A 19,407-nucleotide genomic window follows, 5' to 3' on the forward strand; every position below is an offset into this window, starting at 1 on the left:
AAACATAATTTTTATTTTTTTTTTGTTTTAAGGAGAAGCCTTGAATCCAATTAATTGCAGTCAGGCCCAAATAAATTCTAAAAAGAAAAAAATGTAAACTTTTTTTTTTTTAAACAGAGATCCTGCTCTCTGTAATACAAGTGCTTGTGGCCTGATTGCAAATAGCAAATAGATTTGCACTGAGAGTCAATTAATATGTTAATCACCACCGACAGAGGGTATTGCCTTTTGAATAGCTACAATGTTTGAAGGCAGTTTCAATGTTTTTTTTGACAGAATACAGATTCAATTTTTTTTTTAATTTGTTACATTTTTTTTTTTTCTCTCATTCTTATTCTTCTTTTTTCTTAACGGTAATTTTTTTTTTCTTTACAAAAAAAAACAAAGGGGGGAAGAATGATTTTTTATTTTTTTTAATTCTTTTTTTTAATGTTTACTATTTTTCTTTCTTTCCTATAGTACCTTTATTTTTGTTTTATTTTTTTTATTTTTTTTGTATGGTGATTCTTGAGTGTGGTGTCACCAGGGTGAAATAAATAAATAAATAAAAAGAGAGGGGAGTAGGGGGAACATTATATGGAGAACATTTAAAATGGTTAGAAATGTTAAAGCTTCCCTATAGCATTTTGGGGATGGACCAAGTTCCAACAGTTTTTCTTCTCTCTTTCGACATTGGATAATTGTTATATAAATGTATGTGATTGTAGCTATTACCAAATATGACAGTAACAACTGGGTGTTAGCAACAGTCATGTGACTATTTTCTTTATATATTTGACATACAATCCTCTCTACAGTTCTAATATTGGGCAGTCATCATATGTGGTCATTGATCAATTTTTTTTTTTGTTTTTTTTTTGTTTTTGTTTAGTTTTCTTTTTGTGCCATAACCAAGTTCAAAAAGCATTGCGTGAATATCATATAGATATACTGGGACTGGTGAGACTCATAGTGATTGGCAAATAGCAGGGAGTATAGTACAATTGTACTTAAGAGTCATTTAGTTTGATTGTTCCTGAAGCCACTAGTGACTGATGACATCACACTTATCCGTATTCTGAAATCAAGTTATTTTTGTCTGCGTAGGCGACACTGCCTAATCTGCACGGAGAACTCTTAAAGTGATGACCTCTTCTGTAGCCTGCTAAAGGCAGGACTCATACAGTAGCTACACACTGTAGCCAAGGACGGAGCTATATGCCCAAAGGTTTGGCACCAGCCAAGGTTGAACGGAACACAGTTCCAGTAAAAGGGGGATAGTGGTGAGTTGCGATGGCAACAAAACTCCCCGGAACACGTGAAGGGTCATACACGCACACACAACGTGGTATTCCACAGAAGGTGGGGCAGAGGTACTTGCAGGCATATGACAATGGAGGAAGAAAGATGGGGGGATGAAAATCAGACACCTGGCTGAAGGGCGTAACCTTTCAAATTGTTACACATGTCACTGGGAAAGGGGTCTCATTAGTATGTCGCAGTATATCTATGACAATTCTAATCAAAGGTCCTTACGGCTCAGACTTACCAGACAAGCATTCAGTTGAATGCATATGTTTTAAATGTTCTTGTGTTTTTATTTCTCTACCTTTGTCCACATTAATAAAGTATAATCTTAGAAAGCCAGGAAAAGCTGGTCCCCAGGCTATTATTGTATGCTGTATCCACTTGGAATCATCAGTGAAGGCCGTCCCAGAAGCAAGGGCAACAGGACCAGATTCACCTTATGGACTTTCGTACTGTTATTATCGGACTATTGTTATTATTGGACTGTTGAGAACAAGGATCCTCATGTTTTTGTTTTTTTTTTTTTTTTCCTTATTGTTTTGTTTTGGTGCTGTTTCTCATGATTTCTATTTTGGACTTATGACATCCAGAACAAGTGATGACTACCAATACTGGAATCCAGAAGTGTGAACTGTAGAGATGGAGAGTTTAAAAGTTTTTTTTTTTTTCTTCTCAAAGAGTTTTATTTCATTTCAGAGGGTAAAGCCGAAAGTGCCAAATATTAAAGGAGATTGCACATAAACCATTATTCTAGGTGTGGCCGAGTCTCATATTCTCAACTGGCCACAAGGGGCCATCTGTTGCCTTATGAGTTTATATGAAATCTCCATTAATAACTGTAAAATATTGTAATAATGAATATATTTAATTTAGCTGGCATCTATGAAAGCCAGGCAAAAAGGGTTTCATTTAAGCTTTTGCTAAGAGCAGAGAATGTGGGCCAAGGCTTGTATATGCAAACAATGGAGAGCCAATTCCATTGTTCTACACCTACTCCTTTGAAAGGGTGCCATGCTGGAATATGCATTGGACCTAACTTCCTGGGGAAATGCAATTAACACACTTGGCCAACATAGTCACAAGGATTTGCATGAAAGGGGGCCGACTTATGGAGTAAGCCCTCCAATCATGATCCAAGCTAGGCCAACCAATGAGACATCAGCTTGGTTTGATATACTCAGAGCCAAGGGGGAGGTATGTCTCTTTCTGATAAGACCAGCAAGCTGAAAGGAGCTTTGGTAAGGATGGGTAATTATGGGAAAGGAATGCCCTTTTACTTGTAACTAAATATGTGTGTAGATTACTGTATTGAGGAATATACCCTGTATTCCTTCATGTAAATACTTTATTTCAACCTAATATTTTCTTCCTTGGTGTAAGACGATAGATAGACGATTGTGTATTAGCTAGACTTTCAACTGCTTCCTAATAAATGTTATTATATTTTAAGCTTTCACTCTTCGTCGAAAAGAACTCTTATTTAACCCACCTCATATCTATGAGATATGAAAAATCTTAAATATAGATTTTTCAGGGTAAGAGGCTATAACATCCAGCAGGCTGGTTTTACCCAAGTTGATCGACCAACATTTAGCCTGCCCATACATGGTTTGAATCGTACATTCAGCCTGCCCATACATGATTTGAATGGTCTATGCCTGACTTTACACTTCTGGGTTAGGGCCACTGATAGAGTGGACAGGTGGCACATGAGTGCAGAGTGGCATGGCTGCCTGTTGGTCCTGCTAGCAGCAGAGCCAAGCATCGTGTTCAAGCCAGAGCAGAAAGAAGCTGACAGTGGACCACAGCAGAATGGACTGGCTAGGTGACAGCAGATAAGAAGCAGGCTGGAACAGGCAGATACTGGGTGACAGCAGACAGGTGGGGAGCAGGCATTGTCTGGTAGTAAGCAGGTGATGAGCAGGTACAGGCTGGTAGCAAGTAAATGCTTGGAGAGGATTGCAGCAGGTAGAGGAACAGTGGAGTCAGACAAGCCGGCGTTCTGTCGAAATCTCCAACTACGCCACTTCCAGTGACTGTCTGGCAGCAGATTGACGAGTTGGTCTCTACTGGCCATGCGCGCACCGTGCGTGCTTCCGACAGAATAACAGAAACCCCCAGCAGCTGTTGGAGTTTTCTTCAGATCTACCATTCACCCATTGCGCAAGCGAAATGTACATAGTTACATATATAGTAGGTGAGGTTGAAAAAAGACACAAGTCCATCAAGTCCAACCTATGTGTGTGATTATGTGTCAGTATTACATTGTATATCCCTGTATGTTGCGGTCATTCAGGTGATTATCTAATAGTTTCTTGAAGCTATCAATGCTCCCCGCTGAGACCACCGCCTGTGGAAGGGAATTCCACATCCTTGCCGCTCTTACAGTAAAGAACCCTCTACGTAGTTTAAGGTTAAACCTCTTTTCTTCTAATTGTAATGAGTGGCCACGAGTCTTATTAAACTCTCTTCTAACATCACTAACCTTTTTTGAAAACTCATTGAGTTCTCCGACAGCATGCTGGGGGTTTCTGTTATTCTTTCCAGTGCATGCGTGTGCATGGCCAGTAAATCCAATTTGTCAATTTGCTGTTGGAGAATCACCGGAAGTGATGTAGTCGGAGATTTTGATGAGTTGGCTATTTCGACAAAACACCAAATCAGAGACTGGCAATCGGATCAGGTGCATGTACATGGTGCCTGACAAGAGCATGGTTAGGGTACAGGCCAGAGTCGTTATTGAATCAGCGGTTCAGTGGCAACAGGAGGAGGCAGAAGCAGAGGTCAGGAAGCAAACCGCAGTCACTGCAGGCAGAGTTCAAAAGATGGTCAGGACAAGCTGGGTCGGTAACTGATATCAGATGCAGGTAACAGATCACAGAGCACACAGGAAATACTGTAGCTGAGACGGCACTGAACCTGAGCACTGGCTCCGTTTAAATAGCCCATCTTACACCAACATTAATGACAGATGCTTGTGTATAGACATGCAATTGCACACGCGGATGAGCACGAACATGCAGATATGCGCGTGCATGAGAAATCTGAAATCTGCCTAGAGGAGCCATCTTGCTAGCTGGCATGCCCTTTCTGACAGGTGTGTGCATTCGTTATAAGCAAGGCTTGGGCATAGCTCAGTGCTCCAGCCAGGAGGGAGGTGTGCTCCTGTTTGGAGACACATGTGTAATCCTGTGGAGACAGAGGTGCTCTGCTCAAAAGACAGCACTCCATGTTGGAGAGGTTCTATGTCCATCGGGCTGAGGGAGTTGAGGCGGCTATGCAAGTCTGGGAGACTGCGAAGGCCAGGACACCTATGCAAGTCCAGGGGACTGAGGGAAGCTGTAAGTTTCAAAGGAGTGAAAGAGCCTGGGGTGTCAGGAGAGCCCTTATTGAGAGGCCAGGGAGTAGGCCCATGCAGCAGTAACTAAAGGCTGAGTGAGCCAGAACAACTCAGAGAGCTAGGAGACGCTAGGTGAGATGGACTGAGGAACCAGGGAAAAAGAGTGGCTGTGCTGCTAAAGAAAAAGCCAGATGGCTTTCATGAACCTGTTTTGCCATGTGAAACTGAAACCCCTGTGTGGGCAAGTTTTGTGAACTTTAAGTTTTTGTTAAAATAAAAGTAGGCTGGGAAGCCCCAAAAAAAAAATCTGTTTATACTGGCGTAACACTGAGCTAAACATCCCCATATCACAATGGTTTAGGGCAGGGCTCTCCAAACTCTGGCCCACTACAAGATTTTGTCCAGCCCACAGTTAGGGTCAGTGGCATATTCTTAATGTGCACTGATTGAGCATTAGGGTCAGCAGAGGCCTCTCATGGTCTCTGATTCTGATATAAGGGGGTACACTGATGGGGACCCTAAATTAAGGGGGAACTATGATAGTGACCCTGATGTAAGGGGGAACTGTGATGGGGACCCTGGCATATAGGGGGGGGGGGGGTGATGGGGACCCTGATATAAGCTAGGACTGTGAAGGGGAACCTGAAGTAAGGGGGGACTCTGATTTGGACTCTGATGTAAGGGGGGACTCTAATGGGGACCCTGATTTAAGGGGGGACTGTGATAATGACTCTAATGTTAGGGGGAACTTTGGAGGGGACCCTGATATAAGGAGGAACTCTGATGGTGACCTTGTTGTAAGGGGGAGCGCTGATGGGAAATATAAGGGAGGACGCTGACGGTGACCCTGATATAATGGGGAACTCTGATGTGGACTCTGAGGTAAAGGGGGACTCTAATGGAGACCCTGATGTAAGGGGGAACTCTGATGGTGACCCTGATGTAAGGGTGAACTCTGATGTGGACTCTGATGTAAGGGGGGACTCTAATGGGGACCCTGATTTAAGGGGGGACTGTGATAGGGACTCTAATGTTAGGGGGGAACTTTGGAGGGGACCCTGATATAAGGAGGAACTCTTATGGTGACCCTGTTGTAAGGGGGAGCGCTGATGGGAAATATAAGGGAGGACGCTGATGGTGACCCTGATATAATGGGGAACTCTGATGTGGACTCTGAGGTAAAGGGGGACTCTAATGGAGACCCTGATGTAAGGGGGAACTCTGATGGTGACCCTGATGTAAGGGTGAACTCTGATGTGGACTTTGATGTAAGGGAGGACTCTAATGGAAACCCTGATGTAAGGGGGAACTTTTATGGGAACCCTGATGTAAGGGGGACTGTGTTAGGGACCCAAATGTCAGGGGGAACTCTGGAGGGGACCCTGATATAAGGAGGAACTCTGATGGCAATCCTATTGTAATAAGGGAGCTCTGATGGTGAAATATAAGGGGGAACTCTGATGGTGACCCTGATATAAGGAGGAACTCTGATGGCGACCCTGATGTAAGGGGGAGCTCTGATGGGGAATATAAAGGGGAACTCTGATGGTGACCCTGATATAACGGGGAACTCTGATGTGGACACTGAGGTAAGGGGGGACTCTAATGGGGACCTTGATGTAAGGGAGAACTCTGACAGGGACCCTGATGCAGGGGGGATTGTAATGGGGACCATGATATAACAGAGAACTCTGATGGCGACCCTGATGTAAGGGGGAAAACTGATGTGGACTTTGATGTAAGGGAGGACTCTAGAGGAGACCCTGATGTAAAGGGGAATTCTAATGGGGACCCTGATGTAAGGGGGGACTGTGATGGGTACCAATATCAGGGGGAACTCTGATGGGGACCCTGATATACGGAGGAACTCTGATGGTAACCCTGATATAAGGGGGTACTGTGATAAGGACCCTAATATTAGGGGGGAACTCTGATGGGGACCCTGATATAAGGGGGAACTCTAATGGGGACCATGATGTAAGGTGGTATTTTTTTCATCCTGGAAATATTTGCAAATTATACAATGTGGCCCTCATACCGAAACATTTGCAGACCTCTGGCTTAGGGCATATTTTGAATAATCAGCTTCAGTTAGAAATTTAAACTGTTGGTTCTTACCAATACACCCCTTAATACAATCACCTCTGGGCAATGGAACATAAAAGACTGAAATCATTTTCAGGGCTTCTTGCAAAATTGACAGATAATTTTCAAACTGACCAAATCAGTCTGTCACAACAGTGCCTTACAGCTGTTGCAGTTTTTCATTACTGCTTGCACTAAGCACATATTATAGTATATTAGTGGCAGCTGTCATAATGCACAAACATTCCCTTTTGTGCTTCCCTAATCGAATTAACTAATTTTCTGCCAGGGAATCCATGATTCAGTGCATTAGCTGTAAATTGGAGAGTAACAGTATGCTAACATAATTGCTCTAATTAGTTCTAAAAAAAAAAAATTCCTTTTCTAAAGATAAGTGTACTGTTGCTAAATGCCTCAAAAAGAAATTCTCCCCCTCCCCACAACACTCCTGTCCTTTGCAGCAATATACCTAAAAGGACCCCATTTCTAATATAAATGCCACAATTTCAGTTTGCTGATGTTCCCCATCAGGACCGCCATCAGGGAGGGACAGCCCATACACCTGTAGGGGGCCCGGGGCATCCCGAGGAGCCTGGCACCTAACCAACCAGTTGTTGGTGGGTCCAAACATCCGCCCCCCTCCCCAGAGCATCCTGCCCAAATACCCAGTCAGTGTCCCTTCTGCCACAGCCGCGCCACTCAGCAATAGAGCAGGCTGTGCAGCAATCAGAGTTGTCCCGGAATGTAATGTACATCGGCTGACAGCATCCACGACCACCAGCTGTTCTCAGTGCTAGGGTTTCATTGCTAGGACTGCCCATTTCCTAGCAACCAATTATATTCTTGTCCCTCCCCAAGCCCCGGCATTCAGAGGAGAAGGAGGAGGACATTCCTCTTTTAAACCTATCTGGTCCCAGTCCCCAGCCTTCCAGCTTCCACCTGTCCTGTAGACAACTGCTGCAATGAGAAGGAACGGATCCTGATGTAAGCTGGGGCCTTCACGATACTCTCACCTCCCCTTCCACTACCCCAACTATTCTCTTTAGTCTCTCCACTCTCCTTACCCCACTTTGCTCTTCCCTTCTAACTTTGGGGGCCCTATTGAAAGGGAGTGGGCTCTAGGGACCTTGATGTAAGGGGGTTTTGGGGACCCAGATCTAAGATCGCTTTAGGTACCCTAATGTAAGGGGGCTCTGGGGACCCTGGTGTAAGGGTGGTGACTTTGGGGATCCAAATTAAAGGGGGACTCTCAGGGGGCCCCGATTTAAGGAGGGAGGACTGTGGGGACCCTGATTTAGGGAGGAGGGTTCTGGGAGAAACTGATGTAAGGGGGGACTTTGGGATCCTAATGTAAGGGGAGACTTTGGGGACCCTAAAAAAGTGGGGTCTCTAATGTAAGTGCAAACTCTGGGGACCCTGATTAAAGGAGGGGGAACTCTGGGGACCCTGGTGTAAGAGGGGGACTCTGGAGACTCTCATTTAAGGAGAGGAGACTCTTGGAACTCTGATGTAAGGAGGGATGACTCTGGGGACACTGATGAAAGGAGAGGGAACTTTGGGGACCATCATGAAAGGGGTAAACTCTGATCCAAGGGGTCAGGCCTGGGGGGCCCTGGCCTAAAGCTGTATAAGGGGCCCCAAAATTTCCGATGACTGCTCTGTTCCCCACACACTGTGTCAATGCTCCACATACTGCTGCAGGATTGGATGAGGTTAGCTGGAGACAAAGTCATCTATACTGTTTATTGCATCCCTTGGTGCTCTCTTTTAGGGCCCTTTCACACCGAAATCAGTTGGATGCAGTTGGCTGCAAATGGATGCCTTTTGAACTGCACTCCAACTGCATAGATAGCCAAAAATCAAGGTAATCCTATGGGCATAGTTGATATCATTGCAGTGCAAAAAGTGGAGCATGCTGCATTTTCTGCACCGCAAATGCAGGGAATGCACCGTGCCCCCTTATGTGCAGTTTCTGGTGTGAATGGGACCTTAGAGTTTTTCTACTGTGTTTATTTTATTGCAGTCAACCAGGTCATTCCACTCTCATCTGTCCAGTTCATTTGGCAAGGCCTTTCACAGGTGATAAGGATGACCAAGAGTCATAGACTCTACTGAGAAATGTCCCCCTGTCGAAAAATGCCTCCGATGGGTCTGTGCATGCGCAGTAACAAACGTCACTCCAGCTGATATGTTGATCAGCTGGTGTGACGTCAACACGGTGCATGCGCAGATCATCTGAGGTAGTATTTTGATGATCTGCTAAGCGCAGAGGGAGAATGTATTTGTCAGATTCTTCCTCGCTATTGCAGGATGGGCTATGGGTGTCTTGAAGGGCGGGTTTTGTGTGTTTTAACCTGCCCTTAGACACAGCCAAAACACAGCCAAATCACGCCGTTTATCACACTGAACCCACCATGCAACAGACAGAAAACGCAGCGTTCAATACAGGCAAAACCCGCCCCGCAACAGCGAGGCAGAATCTGACAAGTACGTTCTCCCTCTGCTGTTTGCATAGCGTCAGATAGTGCCTCCTACGATCTGCACATGCGTCTTCACGCCCTCACAATAGCTGATTGGAAAATCAGCTGGAGTGGCGTTCTGTACTGCGCATCTTACTGAGGCATTTTTCAACGGAGGGTACTATTCGATAGAACACCAGTATTAAAGCTGTTTGTTCCTATGTTTAATATCAAACAAAAATTTCTGCTTAAAGAAAGCCTGCTTTATCACTACTAGTGTATTGGTGAGTTGTCAGGTTCATTTAAGGCTAGGTCTTCACAGGAAGCTAAAGAAGGACCCAACAATGCACCAGCTCCTTGAGCTATCAGAGCTACACTAATGCTTTCTCATGGAATGATAGCTTTGATGTAAAGCTTATAAAATCAGAAAGTAAAGCATAATTTTCACAAAAGCAAAAAAGAAATTGAACTGCCTCTAGCAAGTCAATGTGACTTTATTCTGTTCTCTGATGTTACCACTTTGCAGTTCTTCAGAACTGGATCTTTAAAACAAAACTTGAACAAACTACAAGACATTTTGTAGTACAGACATGGGTCTTAGGATTGAAAGTACTTGAAGAAAAGGACTGTTAGGGACTTACCTATTATACATGACAAAGTTATCCATCTAGGCCACAGTCAACAGTGAGTCAAAACAAAAGAAACAGCGGGCTCCGCCACCTAAGCGTAGATTTTGTTGTAACAATAAAAAGTTAAAATTGCACTCACATTGTATAAAATCATAAAAGCATTACTAGTCCTCTTTTATCTGCAGAGCATGGCAGGACAGCGGCTGAGTAGAGCAGAGTGATGCCTGGAAGCAGCTGGGCTGTATATGCAGAACACATGACTGGAGATGATACAGCTAGAGCAAAAAGCAGTGATAACCGGGACCATGCCCCCTTCTCATCCTGTCATACTCTTGTATCTCCAGCTCTGCTCTTGGTTCAAGGCTGACGGTGTATTCCATGCTTCCTTCTCTGGCTCCATGATCTCCAGCCATGTGTGCTGCATATACAGCCCAGTTGCTTCCAGGGGTCACTCTGCTCTACCCAGCTGCTGGTTTGGCAGTGCAAGAGTTAATATCTTAAAATCATACAGCGGAGCTGCAGCCATTTCAAGTGGACACATTCATTTTGGGACTTAGCACATACTTTTACTACTCCAAACACACCTTGTGTGTTTTCCCTTTTGCATTGTGACTTTGTGTTTAAGTCTATGGGACACAAACCTGAAAAATGTAAGTGCTAATTTTAAAGGCTTATATGCATGGTATTGTCTTAAAAAGTGTTTGGGGACCTGGGCTCGGATAAGGGCCTAGTATGGATTTTTGGGGGTTCCCCGCGCCATTTTTTTTTAATTTTGGCGCAGGGTTCCCCTTAAAATCCGTACCAGACCTGAAGAGCCTGGTATGGAATTTGGGGGGACTCCCAAGCATTTTTTAAAATTTTGGTTCGGGGTTCCCCATGCCGTTTTTATCAATGAACTTTTATGTGTATTGCGGGGGCTGGCAATTCATTATAGCCGCGAGTATTTTTTAATGTTTTTTTTTCCTTTAGAAATGTCATTTTGCTGTCACACTCTTCTAAACACGGGAAACATGCGCCACTTTACAGGCATACTATAGACACCCCCCAGGTACAAAATTTAAAGGAATATTACACTTTTATTGTTTCACTTTAAGCATTATTAAAATCACTGCTCCTGAAAAAACGTCCGTTTTTAAAACTTTTTTTTTACATTGATACATGTCCCCTGGGGCAGGACCCAGGTCCCCAAATACTTTTTATGACAATAACTTGCATATTAACCTTTAAAATTAGCATTTTTGATTTCTCACATAGACTTTTAAATTGTGTTCCGCGGTGTTCGAATTTGCCACGAATACTCCAAATTGTTCGCTATTCGGCGAACAGGCAATGTTCGAGTCCAACTCATTCGACCCGAACATAAAGCCCATCCCTATTGGTGAACATATGTATACAAAAATGTATGTGTAAAAAAATTTAACGTATGAAAAAGTTCATATATAAAACGTCCAAAAGAAGTGTCCGTGCTCTCATGAGAACCATATAATCCAAATTCATAAGTGATCTGATTGCATGTGATCCACCACCACATAAGGATGGACTCTTACCAGAATGATAGGACTCTATTACGGAGTCACAAACACCCAATGTATATATGAGGCAGCAGATGTCATCCAACCACAGGATCAAAGATATGGCAAATTCAATGGCAGCTCATTTTAAGGCATGGATTAGACTGGCGGCCATTTCTAAGTGATACCAAGGCTTGGCTGCGCATCCAGCCGAATATGACACCGGACACGAGCCGTGTCTTTTGATCCTGCTGCCCTTTATGAGATCGAGGCTTGGCTCTGCTGTGAATCATGCTTTTAGCACTGATTGGCTACTTACCGCGGTCCTCCCCCACTGGATGCATACAAATAATGTGTGGTTACTAACGGCACGTACATGCTTCCAATGAGGTCAGTTGTGACAAAACATGTAGGGCGATATCTACATATGTGCCATGCCACGGCTATCCTGCTGTGTACACGAGCTGCTTTGTTTCCATGCTTCCTGCTGCTTTTGGATTTTTCTGACATTGTGAGTACCTTAAATCCCTCTTTTTTATAATAAAGTTTTATATGGATTTACACTATATTGATGCTCCTTTCATTGCATATCCATGGTGGGAACATGTCCTTGTACATCCACGGAGCTGCCATTGAATTTGCCATATCTTTGATCCTGTTGTTGGATGACATCTGCTGCCTCATATATATATTGGACGTTTGTGACTCCATATTAGAGTCCTATCATTCTAGTAAGAGTTCCATCTCTATGTGGTGGTGGATCATGTGGTGCTATCCAATCACCTATGAATTTGGATTACTTGGTTCTCATGAGAGCACGGACACTTCTTTTGGACTTGTTTTATATATGAACTTTTTCATACATTAAATTTTTTTACACAATATTTTTTCTATACATACTGTATGTTCACCCATCACTATTATGGATTATTCACACTGATGTCTATTTTCCTTTAATATTGTTTCCACTTTTAGCGCTGCATTTATTTTTTATTATTTCGATTGCACAGCTTTTTCTGACTGGTTTTTCTGGTGGCTAATGTTTGTCAGCGTGTTTTCTTCCTCCAATTATTACTTAATTTATGCCTTTCATATGGAGGGGCAAGCCCAAGAATTCCTACACATCAGTGGGTGCCAGAACATGTTCTATTTGTTCATGATCCCTTAAAAAGAGCATCACATTTCATATACCATTACTGGTTGTAGTGTGTAGTTGCTACCCAGTTTGCTGCTTCAGAATGACACAGTTTGCCCTAACCAGACCTTCATGTGACTCTTTAGGGGAGGTTTACTAAAACTGGAGCACCCAGAATCTGGTGCAGCTGTGCATGGTAGCACAACGGCTTCTAACTTCAGCTTGTTCAATTAAGTTTTGACAATAAAACCTGGAAAGTATTGGTCTCTATGCAGAGCTGCACCAGATTTTGTTCTCTCTACTTAAGTAAAATAACCGCTTTGTAAAACACAGCCTGGGGTCTAAGATAGGAACTATAGTTATCTGGTGTTTCTTCTGCCTATAGCAATTCTTGTTCCCTTAAAGCAAGCAGACCTACCGGTACTTTGTTGCCCCAAAGTTTTAGAACCCGATGCTATACTTCCTAGCCAGATGCCATCGAGACTATACGTCATACGGAGCTGACAGTGGGAGGGTTTTACACAGCCACTGGGATTGCATGTAAATCTGAAAGCAGACTCCTACTTGTCAGATGGAAACATTTGGGCGGCTGTGCTGCTGCCCGATTGCTTTCACACACACATGATAATCGCACCCTCCCCCGCGCTTGCTCCTGCCATGTATCCTGGGTTCTGTTTGGCCATCTGCAGGCCCAGGACTGACCTAGCAGGTGCTGCTGAGTAGAGAGGAGGGAGCAGAGTTGACACATGTCCACTCTCCTCCCCTCCTTGTTGTTGACCCAGAAAGCGGTGCGTTTGAGGTCACTTCCGGGTTCGCCTCTCAGTTGGCAAGAATTTAATGCAACGTGATCTGTGATACACATGTTACATATCACCCCACACACTGGAGGGAGAGCAATATTTCTAGCACGAGACCTACTCCGTAACGCTAAACAGATGACCTATATGGGGCTTTTAAAGTGTTGCCTACAGAAAATATAGGGTACTGAAGTTTTTTGCCATTTCACGGGAGCACACAAATTTAAGGTTTGGCATGTTGGATATCTATTTACTTGGTGCAACCTCTTTTATATTTTACCCAAAACTTGGGTAGTTCATTACATTTGTGTGTCCTAAAATTAACTTTAGTGTATTTTTTACAGAAAATTTTGCGTTTCCTAGACCTCTGTAATAATAATGTGTAACATAAAAAATTGGAACTACCACGATTTTATTTTCTAGGGTGTCTGCTTTAAAATAATATATAAGGTTTTGGGGATTTTATGTAATTTTTAGGCCTAAAATTATTTTTTAATTTTGTGTGCAAAAAAATTTAAAAACTGCTCTGACAACGAATGGGTTAAAGTTGTTGTAACCCCTTACATATAACCAGTGAAGTGACTGGCCTCAGGTGATGCACAGAGATTAAATAAATCCTCCTACATAAGTAGTACCTGTCTCTCAGAAGCCATCTCTTCTCTACATCCACTGAATTTATAACGTTTGTCTGAGATTTAAAAAAAAAAGGGGACGGAGAGCTTAAGTTACACACTGCAGAGCTCAGTGTGGGGAACTGTGAGAGCTGATTGGAGGAAAGTGACCCCCCCCCCTTCACAACACACAGGAACAGAGCTGAGGCTGCTGGAGGTCCCCATTTTTCTCTTGTTGTCAGGAAAAATTGTGAGAAGTGATTCATGCTGTTAGCAGAGGAACAAAGCAGCAGATATAAATGACACTTAGCACTCCTAATTAAGACAAGTACACACTATAGAAGAATATGCTGCTCATGTCTGAGGTTTACCACTTTAAGCAGCTACAGTATCTCACAAAAGTGACTACACCCCTCACATTTTTCTAAATATTTTATTATATCTTTTCATGTGACAACACTGAAGAAATGACACTTTGCTACAATTTAAAGTAGTGAGTGTACATCTTGTATAACAGTGTAAATTTGCTGTCCCCTCAAAATAACTCAATACCCTCTTGGGCATGGAGTTCACCGGAGCTTCACAGGTTGCCACTGGAGTCCTCTTCCACTCCTCCATGACGACATCATGGAGTGGATGTTAGAGACCTTGCGCTCCTCCACCTTGCATTTGAGGATGCCCCACAGAAGCTCAAAGGGTTTAGGTCTGGAGACATGCTTGGCCAGTCCATCATCCTTCAGTATGTCACAGTACATGTTGGCATTCATGATTCCCTCAACAAACTCTAGCTCCCCAGTGCTGGCAGCACTCATGCAGCCCCAGACCATGACACTCCCACCACCATGCTTGACTGTAGGCAAGACAGACTTGTCTTTGTACTCCTCACCTGGTTGCTGCTACACACGCTTGACACCATCTGAACCGAATACATTTATCTTGGTCTCATCAGACCACAGGACAGGGTTCCAGTAATCCATCTCCTTAGTCTGCTTGTCCTAAGCAAACTGTTTGCAGGCTTTCTTGTGTATCATCTTAGAAGAGGCTTCCTTCTGGGATGACAGCCATGCAGACCAATTTGATGCAGTGTGCAGCATATGGTCTAAACACTGACAGGCTGACCCCCCCACCCTTTCAACCTCTGCAGCAATTCTGGCAGCACTCATACGTCTTTTTCCCAAAGACAACCTCTGGCTCTGACGCTGAGCACGTGCACCCAACTTCTTTGGTCCATCATGGCGATGCCTGTTCTGAGTGAAACCTGTCCTGTTAAGCCGCTGTATGGTTCTGGCCACCATGCTGCAGCTCAGTTTCAGGGTCTTGGCAATCTTCTTATATCCTGGGCCATCTTTATGTAGAGCAACAATTCTATTTTTTAGATCCTCAGAGAGTTCTTTTCCACGAGGTGCCAGTTTGAACTTCCAGTGACCAGCATGAGAGAGTGAGAGCGATAACCCCAAATTTAACACACCTGCTCCCCGCATACACCTGAGACCTTGTAACACTAACGAGTCACATGACATCGGGGAGGGAAAATTGGGCCCAATTTGGACATTTTCACTTACGGGTGTACTCACTTTTGTTGCCAGCAGTTTAGACATTAATGGCTGTGTTTTGAGTTATTTTGAGGGGACAGCAAATTTACAATGTTATATAAGCTGTACATTCACTACTTTACATTGTATCAAAGTGTAATTTCTTCAGTCTTGTCACATGAAAAGATATAATAAAATATTTACAAAAATGTGAGGGGTGTACTCACTTTTGTGAGATACTGTAAATACACCTTTTTATACTTGGCACTGAGGGAGTTCTGGGCAGGATCTAGAAGGGGGCTCCACTCCTCCCCCTCCAACATAGAGTAAGGGGCCTAGGTCTCAACCTCCTGACCCACCACTTTTTTGTTTTTTGCGGCACGTAAAAAGCTAATAACCTTTCCCATAGCTTGAAGTATTTTCAGTGGGCAAATGTTTTATACACATGGTTTTCTAGAAATAAGTAATAAAGCGAATTCAAAAGACACCGTGTCCTACTAAATAATAATTATCACACGCCAAATAACAGATATTTTCAATGACAAATTTGCATTAACATATTTTTTTTATAAAAAAAGCTATATTTATTTTTATTGTAATCTTGTCTGGCCCAATAATTAAATTTAAAAGAAATAAATGTCTAGTCATTTTAATAGAAGTGAAAATATCTGCTTTTCATTGCAACCTTGAGAAAACTGCATTCAGACAAACACTGAAAACATTGAGGCCTATAACCATCTACATCTATTTGTCTACAGTATGTATCTTGCACAAATAAGCAAACATTCACAATATACAGTTCAGAAAACGAGGGCATTTACAATGGAAACATACCAGTTTTCACCCGTGACATGTGGCAGTGGTAGTGGTAGGTATCCCATTTTTTCTTCAGGGTGTTATTTTGTCTTTGATTGGTAACTATTAGAGGGAAAGCCAAATAATCTACTGTGTTCATCCCTTTTCAATCACAGGTAAGGATTGAACAACTGATTCATTGGGTAGCATCACATAACTATTCTCGGAGTGGGTTACTATGGCAACTCATTTGGTGACATCATTGAAGAGAACCATTGCAAGCATGTAACACTACACAATACAGTACATTTAATGGGGTGCCGGGGTCTGTGCATACAAGTAAAATTACACCAATTATTTAGCAAAGAAATCCCCGAAACACAGAATAAAAGAAGAAATGTAATTTGCAACACTTAATTACATGTGAATAATGCTTAGTCCTCTTTTTTTCTCATGTAACTGCAAATGGTTTCATATCAAATGATAAATGACAGATGGCCTTATTTTAAAATTAGTGATTGTGAACTTTTCATAGGATAATACATCTGCTTCCTCTATAAGAAAAGCTGGCTTGTTGCTGTGGTTTAGGTTACAGATGTATTTTTTTTAGAACAAGCTTTAAAATAAAAGAACACCACCTCTTCGATTGCTATGTATAACAAGCCCTACTGACCTCTATAGCTGTAGACACTGGGGGTATTTACTAAAGGAAAATCCACTTTGCACTGCAAGTGCACTTGGGAGTGCAGTGCTGTAGATCTGAGGGGGACATGCAAGGAAAAAAAACAGCATATTAGCTTGCACATGATTGGATGATAAAATCAGCAGAGCTTCCCCTCATTTCAGATCTTCCCCTCAGATCTACAGCGACTGCACTTCCAAGTGAAAGCATAACCAGTGCAATTTAGATTGAGACACACACAGATCACTTCCCGTGTTCTCAGCACACACTGCCCTTATCTCCTTCTGTAGAGTCCTGTACAGACGAAGCAGACAGAACGAGTGGTGCTCTGTGTCTGCAGCCTGAGCCCAGCTTCTGTCTTCCAATGATCTAATAAGATTCTGGGCACAGGCTTCACCAGAAATCCGTCTGTCATCTGCCAGGACACTGCAACAGCGTAACAGCAGCAACTTTTCCATTACACACTGCCCTGCTCTCCTCCATTGGAAAGCGCCTCCTCCCCATCTTCAGCACGGATCGGCAACTGACCCCGCCCCCACGCACAGAGTGAGTGGCAAGTACATGATGATTGCCATGAGCTGCAGCCAATCACCATAAGGACAAGCAGCCAGGAGGTTCAATCAAGGAAAATTTTCACACACGGTGAGAAAACCAGCCTCAGGCTGCGGGATTCTGTGTGCACGTGTGGGACAGCGGGAAAGCCCTCCCTTTGCGGGACAATTCAGGGATGGTTGGGAGATATGAATCAGCCTAATATACTCTAAAAGGTGCATATTTTGATAGTAAGAAACTTTGTTACATACCTTTTTTGAGGTTTTTTTTTCTAGTCTCTTGGTAGCTTGTGTCTATAGGTCCAGAGCTGTGAGTGAGGAGCGATAATTTCTATATAAAGAGAAAAAACTGCGCTTAGAAAGAAAAAAGAAGAAAAGAACAAGCTGCGGTTATAAGCGTAGCCCACCAAATCAAATTAAAAAAGAGAGAAAACCGCGCTAAAAGTGATATAAGAGTCCAATTATGAAGTCCCATATAACATAAAATGAATAGTCCCAATGGTAGTCCAGACAAGCAGGATCAATAGGTGATAAAATTCTTCCAAAGGAGACAGTAATAGTGGACACAATCAGAGGAACACTCCAACATATATTGCGCTTACCAGAAGTAAGGCTTTAAAGGGCGAGTGGCTTAAACCCAGCCTGGGCCTTTAGATGTACACTCCAGGTGAAGCAGGAAGGGCGCCCTCGTCCCGTGTATCCACAGATATAATACAAATAGGAATATAACAAAAATATAGCGTAATATTGTTTTAAAAAATACGCCACACCAGAAAGAGAAAATGACACTCAAATACCCTTAAATCACGTGTGATCATATGAAATCCTGCGCTAAATAGCTAGGACAATGGGGTGGGTGTCATACAATCATGCAAACATAAGTGGAAAAATTTTTTTTTTTTTTTTTTTTTTTAAAGTGAAGGTAAATAGTATAGGTGTAAACTGCAACGACTTCCGAAATCTGCTTGCCAGATATAATTGGACAGTCGGCATGTGTAAAGCACTCCAAAATACGTGAAAGGTTGTGAAAAGAACTCCCACCAGGTGCTGGGACAACTAATAGTGCAAGCTGCTTACCAGAGGGCAAACCCTCGTATGCAGATATAGTGAAAAAACGGGAACCAACACCAAAGAATAGATATTAAACGGACCTTCGGGATTGTCCCCTTACCAGACAAATAAGCAAAAAGGCAGATGTACTACGATCCCAGCCATACTCCCGACCAGAATGGTATACCTCGTCTTGCCTTCTCTGTCCAGACTCGGCAGCACATATATAATGAAGAGCCAATAGTGTGATACTGTATATAGTAAATTTATTATAAAGGAATAACACTTACATAAGTCGGATTTTAAAAGCTGAAAAGATAGTAAAAACGAAGCCGGCCGGCCTCCGGACACACTCCCGTCCTCAATCGAACGACGTGGTGACGTCAGCACGCCCCTCCCAGATAATTTCTATGTTCCTTTCCTGCTATGTGAGGAGGTTGCTAGGGAACCCAATCCACTTAAAGTATTGTAAACTGTCCTACCTGCATAAGATACACATTAATCGTAGTTTCGAGGTGTCATTTGTTGCCCTGTATGCGCAGCCTATAGAATTAGTTTTGTTTATTTGTTTTTGAATCGATTCAAATTTTTCGAATTTGGATCGATTCAAATAGATTTCCAATTTCCAAAGAGAATAAAATAGAATAAAAAATAAATTAATAGAATAAAAAAAATAATATTTTTTTTAGTTTTTCTATTCTATTTCTTTATTTTCTATTCTATTTTATTCTCTTTGTAAATTGGAAAACTATTTGAAGTTCGAAAAGCTTTAAAATTCGAATTTGAAAACTATTTTAATTCAAAATGTTTTCGATTTTCGAAAAGTATTCAAAAACAGTTAAAAAATTATTCGAATTCAAATTTCGTCTGAATTTTTTTTTTCGTTATTTCTGATTCGTTTAAATATGGTACTTTTCTAATTCGGAAATTCAGATACATCCGA

General features: G+C 42.6%; 1 protein-coding gene across 2 annotated transcripts in view; it reads right to left on the reverse strand.

Moving 5' to 3' along the window:
• Nucleotides 1–16,417, reverse strand: part of CFAP97D1 (CFAP97 domain containing 1) — a 353,382-nt gene extending 336,965 nt beyond the window's left edge. Inside the window, exon 1 of one of the 2 annotated variants that reach the window (XM_073608218.1) lies at nt 16,221–16,416. In XM_073608218.1, coding sequence (XP_073464319.1) covers nt 16,221–16,341 — 121 coding nt within the window. In that variant the 5' untranslated portion in view covers nt 16,342–16,416. Of the gene's footprint in view, nt 1–16,220 lie in introns of both variants that reach the window. The other variant, XM_073608217.1, reaches the window with a different exon arrangement.
• Between the last annotated feature and the right edge of the window lie 2,990 nt (nt 16,418–19,407).

The sequence above is a fragment of the Aquarana catesbeiana genome, linkage group LG12 (assembly GCF_042186555.1).
Source record: "Aquarana catesbeiana isolate 2022-GZ linkage group LG12, ASM4218655v1, whole genome shotgun sequence".
In the NCBI taxonomy this organism is placed as follows: Eukaryota; Metazoa; Chordata; class Amphibia; order Anura; family Ranidae; genus Aquarana; species Aquarana catesbeiana.